This window comes from Rutidosis leptorrhynchoides, chromosome 5, assembly GCF_046630445.1.
Source record: "Rutidosis leptorrhynchoides isolate AG116_Rl617_1_P2 chromosome 5, CSIRO_AGI_Rlap_v1, whole genome shotgun sequence".
NCBI lineage: Eukaryota > Viridiplantae > Streptophyta > Magnoliopsida > Asterales > Asteraceae > Rutidosis > Rutidosis leptorrhynchoides.
This window is the reverse complement of record NC_092337.1, coordinates 231,748,730-231,756,086: the sequence shown is the minus strand read 5'-3', so window position 1 is coordinate 231,756,086 and position 7,357 is coordinate 231,748,730. Positions and strand designations below refer to the sequence as shown.

The window sequence follows — 7,357 nt, the reverse complement described above, 5'->3', positions numbered from 1 at the left end:
GTTTTGTTGGATATTAAAATAGTCGGGTCGTGTTTTCTCGTTCGGATATTTAAACTATGTATTGAATGTTTTAAAAGTCTATCGAACTTACTATTTTTGTTAAAGATGTTTTTGGAAACATAATTGGGACCTAAATGTTAATGATATTAATGAATTATAAAGAAAAAAATCTATGGGCCGGTTTAAATACGGGTTGGGTTGTTTCATTTGGTAATCTACGTTATATCTTTTAAGCCTTTATCGATAAAATAAAGGTTATGGTTTGTGTTAAAAACGAATGTAGTCTTTGAAAAACGTCTCATATAGAGGTCAAAACCTCGCAATGAAACTATTTAATATGAAACGTTTATAATCAATATGAACGGGGCATTTTATGGATGCTGTCGTGTATCCCGCATCTACATTGATACGGTTAGTGCTGTTGACGTTATATACGAACATTGCTTTTTGCAGTTACCACAAGATGTAATAGATAAGGTCAAACCACCGCTACACCCCGTTGCGGGTTTTGCAGGGGAAACCACTTGGCCCCTAGGACGTGTAAGTATTGACGAGACGCTAGGAGATGATCATCGGTCCCGTACCGTATTACTAACATTTATGGTGGTTCGTAGCCAGTCAAAGTACAATGTAATTTTGGGTCGGATAGCATTACAAGAATTAGGCGCCATACCTTCTACCATTCACGGTATGTTGAAATTCCCCACCACAACAAGCGTCGCGACTCTAATTTTAGACCACGCTCCGATTTGTGCCAAAGTTAGCCAGCCGATCTTCTAGACGGCACTCGTAGTACAGGAAGGAGGTGTCATAATCAATAACACGTTCCCATAAAAGATCATCAAAATTGGTAACGCCCTTTCGAAGGAAACCAAAAGTGCTTTATGCATGCTATTATCCAACAACGCAGATGTCTTTGCTTGACAAGAGTCTAACATGACGGGAGTCCCAAGGGAGATAGCGGAACACCGTTTGAACGTAAATCCAAGCATAACACCGGTAAGACGGAAAAAGAGAGGAATGGCACTAGAACGTAGCGTATTTCTACGTAACGAAGTCGAGAAACTTATTGATGCCAACATCCTGAGGGAGGTCAGTTACCAAACGTGGGTAGTAAACCAAGTTTTGGTCAAGAAAGCTAATGGATCGTGGCGCATGTGTGTTGATTTCTTGGATATTAATAAAGCATGCCCAAAGGATAAATATCCGTTACCCGAGATTGATTGGAAGGTCGAATCGCTTGCCGAATACCGTTTCAAATGATTCCTTGATGTTTATAAAGGGTACCACCAAATTCTGATGGCTGAGGGAGACGAGGACAAGACAGCGTTTCACATTGACCATGGAATATTTTGCTACACCAAGATGCCATTCAGATTAAAGAACGTTGGGCAACGTATCAGAGAGTAATTGACGCTTCCTTCAAGGACCAGATTGGGTGAAATGTCGAAGCTTACGTTGATGATATCGTGATCAAAAATCATACAGAAGTTGAACTCCTCAAAGATATCCAAGAAACATTCGATTCTTAAAGGAAAATTAATATGTAGGTTAACCTAGAGAAATGCAGCTTCAGTTTCGAAGAAGGCAATTTTCTTGGTCACGTCGTAACGCCACGCGGCATAAGGGAAAACCCAAAAAAGATCTAAGCAGTGGACGATATAGCACTGCCAAGAACAAAAAAGGAGATCTAGAGTCTAAATGAGAAGCTGGCAGCGCTATCCGGGTTCTTGTCAAAAGTAGCGGAACGCTGTCTACCATTCTTTCAAATTTTGAAGGCCAGCGTAGGAAAGAACTTCAACTGGACACCGGAAGCAGAAAGTGCCTTCCATGAGTGCCTTCAATCACGCAAGTGCCAAGGTCAATGAACAAAAAAGCTGATGCCCTCAGCAAACTTGCTTCTTTGACATTCAGCCATTTCGTAAAGGATGTGTGGATTGAAGTTGTTGAACAAAAATCCACCGACATGGTACAGGTATCAAGCCGTTGTGCTTATAAAACCTACACTACAAAGAATTCGTTGGCAAAAAAAGTTCAGGAACGTTTGGCTTTCCTTAACATTTGACAATTGATATTTTGTAGATGACAGCACCAGTCGAGGAGGTGAACACTTGGATGAATCCTATTATTACTTATCTAAAAGATGGCACAATGCCCGTTGACAGTGTAGCAGCTAGGAAAATACGCATCAAAGCACCCATATACACATTGTGTGATAATGTTCTTTACAAGAAGTCCTTTTTGGGTCCATTACTATGATGTGTTGGTCCACAAGAAGCTGAGATGGTAATTAGAGAAGTACATGAGGGAACATGTGGGATGCATTCAAGGTTCCGTACCGTTGTGGGAAAGATTATGCGTCTGGGCTACTACTGGCCATCCATGTACCGTGATACAAGTAATGTAATCAAAATTTGAATTTCCTGTCAACGTCACGCCCCATAGATTCACGTGCCATCCTAAGAATTATCCCTATCTCGTCTGACTGGCCTTTTCATAAGTGGGCAAATGATTTGGTTGGTCCATTTCCAGATGGGAGACACCTTGTCGTAGACTCGTAGCCGTTGATTTCTTCACCAAAGGGGTGGAGGCAAAACCCTTGAAAAGCATCACCGAAAAACAGATTGTTAATTTCATATGCGATCTTTGTTGTCTAATAGAACAAAGACTAATACCTTAATTGAGTCGGTCAAGATCAAATATGTTTATCAAAATTCTTCTCCGATTGCTCAAGATATCTCTTTTCAACCGAGAAACAAAACAAGATCATTTCGCTCCATTTTTAGTCAAATAGTGAAGGATATTCGATTAGTAATGAAAAAAGGGGTGGAGGGGATCCGTATATGTTGTTCAGGTCGATCAGAAGGTGCAGAAATAGCTAGAACTGAATGCGAAAAGTATGGAAAAACATCTAGTAATGTATTTAACCAGAAAATAGATTATGCTCCTGCGGAAGTATCTACTCGTTACGGAATCTCAGGTGTCAAAGTGTGGATTTCATATAGTCAAAAAGAAAGGGGACGTGCTATATCCGAAACGTACGAAATATAGTAAATATCGTAAAGGCAGATGTAGTAGGGGTTGCAAACCGGACGGTACACGACTTGGTTTTGGAAGATATGGCATTAAAAGTTGTAGAGCTGGTCGTCTTTCATATCGAGCCATTGAAGCAGCGCGTCGAGCTATAATTGGGCAATTCCATCGTACTATGAGCGGACAATTCCGAAGAAATGGTAAGATATGGGTAAGAGTTCTCGCGGATCTCCCTATTTCCGGGAAACCTACGGAAGTCGGAATGAGAAGAGGAAAAGGAAATCCTACGGGTTGGATTGCTCGTGTGTCCACAGGACAAATCCCATTTGAAATGGATGGTGTGAGTTTGTCAAATGCTCAACAAGCCGCTACATTAGCGGCGCATAAACTATGTTCGTCAACCAAGTTTGTTCAGTGGTCGTAACGTAATTAGTTAGTGGGGAAAAAGCGGGCCGGGATTCAAAAGAATTAGGCGAAGTGTTTGTTCCTGAACGACGGAAGTGGAAAGACACTAAGGGAGAGGGATATACTCCTTTATTTTTGTAATCGCTGAAATTGTACGACGAACCTTCTTGTTCCAGGCGTACTAACCAGATACGTGAAGGTTTAATTCTCCAGGCCCGGTTTATAAAGTGATAGTAGTCAGAATAAATAAGAAAGATAAGAGCTAAGATTCAGGAAAGGAAGCTTTTTGGGAGAAAGGAGAAAAAGTATGTATTTATCTGTCCATTCCTTCCTCCAACAGATGCTGGTGAATTAGCTGCCTTTATTTTATTCTTCATTCGTCTAAATAGATAATCGATGTCCTTCGCTTCATCTGCAGTTATCGGTGTAATAAAGCAAGGGGAGAGAAGCATATAAGTCAGATTGCTTAATTAATGTATAAGACTTAAGATCAAGCTAGGAGAAGCGCTTTCAGACTCGTTCGCTTAGCAAATCTCTAATTAGTCTTCTCGGGTGTCGGCACAACAAGAAGTAGCGATTCGCCTTCTTTCAATAGTAGTTCTCTCTCTCCTTTCTTTCCCTGGCTCGTTTTCTTCTTTCTCTCCTCATTCGTGCATCTAGGAGAACAAAACGGCTACCTCTTTACTTTCAACCTACGACCGAAGTCAAGCACTTGACTGGACTGATCGCACTGATTGGATTCAAGACATACTTCAAATTCCTTTGAAGCTCAAAGTAAAAAAAAAAGAGAATTCTGAAATTACGTAAACGAAGAAAAAGCTAATCTATCAGTAGGCCAACCAATCAAGATAGTTTGCTTTTTAGAAAGCGGAAGGCCCAAAGAGATCTCCAATAGTGCACCGAAATGGGGCCGGAGAGCCGGTAACCTCGTTCGCCTAAGATCGAAATCATTTGTGATTGAGACTATTATCAAACTCTTTTAATTAGGCTCAATGTTAAAAATACTAAAGTTACATTTTAATTTTTACAAGTTATAACAATCCATTTCACTAGGGCTCTACATCTAAGCAAACACTAGGGAAATTAGCTACTCATTATACTAAGGGAAACATGAAAATATAAATGTACAAACATAATAATAACGATAAAAACTGATAACGATAATTTTAACAGAATATACTTACGAAAATCTTCACTCTTATTTACTTTAAACGGTAGAAAATTACAATAACAACACCCCTTTAGCGCGTACAATAATACCCTTAATCACGAACAACACACCCTTAATATTTGAAACTATCCTAATTTTGAACCTTGAAACTGAAATTAAGACGTAGTACTTGAAAATACAAAGACAGTAACTAAAGTAATAATTTTATAATGTATATTTCTATGTGTAGTCTTCTGCCCTCTAACTCTCTGTTCTTTCTGTGTGTCCCTTGTAACTGTAAGTGTACTCCGTATTATACGCCGCAAGGTATCTACTGTTATAAGAAGATGCCCTTCGGATTAAAAAATGCAGGCGCAACCTATCAGCGCGTAATTGATGCGGCATTCAAACACCAAATTGGTAGGAATCTTGAAGCGTACATTGACGACTTGGTAATTAAGAATACCGAATGAAATTGTCAGCGATAATGGGAAACAATTTGCACATGACCCGTTTCGCGCATGGTGTGACGGACTAAACATCAAGCAAAGCTTTAGATCTGTTGGTCACCCGCAAGCAAATTGTAAAGACCCGTCCTAATCCATCTGGACGAATACATTACATTTGGTTACATCGCGAGGTACTTGACCTCTATATGATACATTTTACAAACATTGCATTCGTTTTTAAAACACAAACTTTCATTTCATCAAAAGTTGACGGCATGCATACCATTTCATAATATATCCCACTATAATTGACCCAGTAATAATCTTGATGAACTCAACGACTCGAATGCAACGTCTTTTGAAGTATGTCATGAATGACTCCAAGTAATATCTCTAGAATGAACAAATGTACAGCGGAAGATTTCTTTAATACCTGAGAATAAACATGCTTTCAAGTGTCAACCAAAAGGTTGTTGAGTTCATTAGTTTATCGAAATCAATCATTTCCTCATTTTAATAGACCACAAGATTTCATATTTCCATTTCTCATAAACAGCATGCATAAAAATTATGCATATAGATTGAACACCTGGTAACCGACATTAACAAATGCATCTAGAATATCCCCAAAAAATAAAATTGAAGTACTAAAGCAGTTCAAATTCTCTGACTGGGGCTTGTCAAGGCCCATAGATCTATCTTTAGGATTCGCGTCAATTGGTGGTAATTATAATAAACCCCAATTCTTAGCCTACCAAGTTCAACAAGGGCGATATCCGGTATAACAATTCAACCATAGAATGTAGTTTCAATTACTTGTGTCTATTTCGTAAAATATTTATAAAAGCAGCGCATGTATTCTCAGTCCCAAAAATATATATTGCAAAAGCATTTAAAAAGGGAGCAAATGAAACTCACAATACTGTATTTTGTAGTAAAAATACATATGACGACATTGAACAATGCAAGGTTGGCCTCGGATTAACGAACCTATATCATTTATATATATTAATACATAGAATAATATTTAAACAAGTTTAGGTATTAATATTAATATACATGTTATATTAATAATTCATATATTATTTATTATAATTATTACATATTAATGTTTAGAATATTCTATAATGTATAATATTTTATATTTTGTGTATTACTTAATTTTATTATATAAAAGTAACATTTTGATAATAAAAAAAATATAGAAGTATGTAATATTAGTATATGTATGTAATAAATATATTTTATATAAATAATATTTGTTGTAATGAAAATAATAATGCTAGTAGTAATATTAATAATACAAATAATGATACTAATAATAATAATGTTAAAATAATAATTTTAATGTTAAAATAATAATGATAATAATAATAATTATAATTTTCATAAAATTAATGATAATAATAATATTCATAAAAACAATAATAAAGATAATAAAAATACTGATAATAATAATAATAATACTAATGATAGTTATAAAGATGATAATTTTAATAGTTATGATAATAATAATACTTATATAATAATAATAATAATAATAATAATAATAATAATAATAATATAATAATAATAATATAATAATAATAATAATAATAATAATAATAATAATAATAATAATAATAATAATAATAATAATAATAATAATAATAATGAGTAATAATTAAACTACCTCAAAGAATAAGTTCAAAAAAAAATAAGTGCCTCTGCCCGAGCTCGAACCCGAGACCTCTCGTTAACCAAGCCAACACCCTAACCATCCCTCCGTTTTTTCATTTCTGATTATGACATAACCCATTAATATATATCCAGTATCTATATCTGTCTGATTCATCTTTTATATTTAAAAAAAAATTGCTACAGCCCAGGTTCGATCCTGTGACCTCTTGGCTAACCCAAACATCACCAAACCACTACTCTATGATTACATATTTGAAATAACCACTGATTGAATACTATATAACCCTCATAATAACCGACTTTTCATTTTCTTAACTCAATCATCATCATAATCTATCATCATCGATATCTATCTATATCTATCATATCATTCTTCACGAATGATCATCATCATCATTTTAATAGAGCTTCACCATTATCATCTTTATAATATCGTTTAACAGAACGCGTATCATTATCATTTATCCACATAAAATCATAGCACCCTTACTAAAATATCATCATAAACGTTCATGATCATCATAATCAAAACTTCTTAATCCTTATCCGCCATCGTTTATTTATCATAGAAGCCCGACAAAAATACATGGGTTGGGTTACGGCCCATTTAGTCTCACAACAATTTGGCCCAACAACTGAA

The 7,357-nt window shown here is 35.8% G+C and overlaps 1 protein-coding gene across 1 annotated transcript; it reads left to right on the top strand.

The window, feature by feature from the left end:
- The first annotated feature begins 357 nt into the window (after positions 1 to 357).
- LOC139849294 (uncharacterized) lies at positions 358 to 780 on the top strand. The gene has a single exon (XM_071838951.1). The coding sequence runs from the start codon at positions 358 to 360 to the stop codon at positions 778 to 780; it is 423 nt and encodes a 140-aa protein (XP_071695052.1).
- The last annotated feature ends 6,577 nt before the right edge of the window (positions 781 to 7,357 follow it).

What these genes read in the sequence shown, in the direction of transcription:
- LOC139849294 (XM_071838951.1), top strand. Translation starts at nt 358, where the DNA reads ATGAACGGGGCATTTTATGGATGCTGTCGTGTATCCCGCATCTACATT.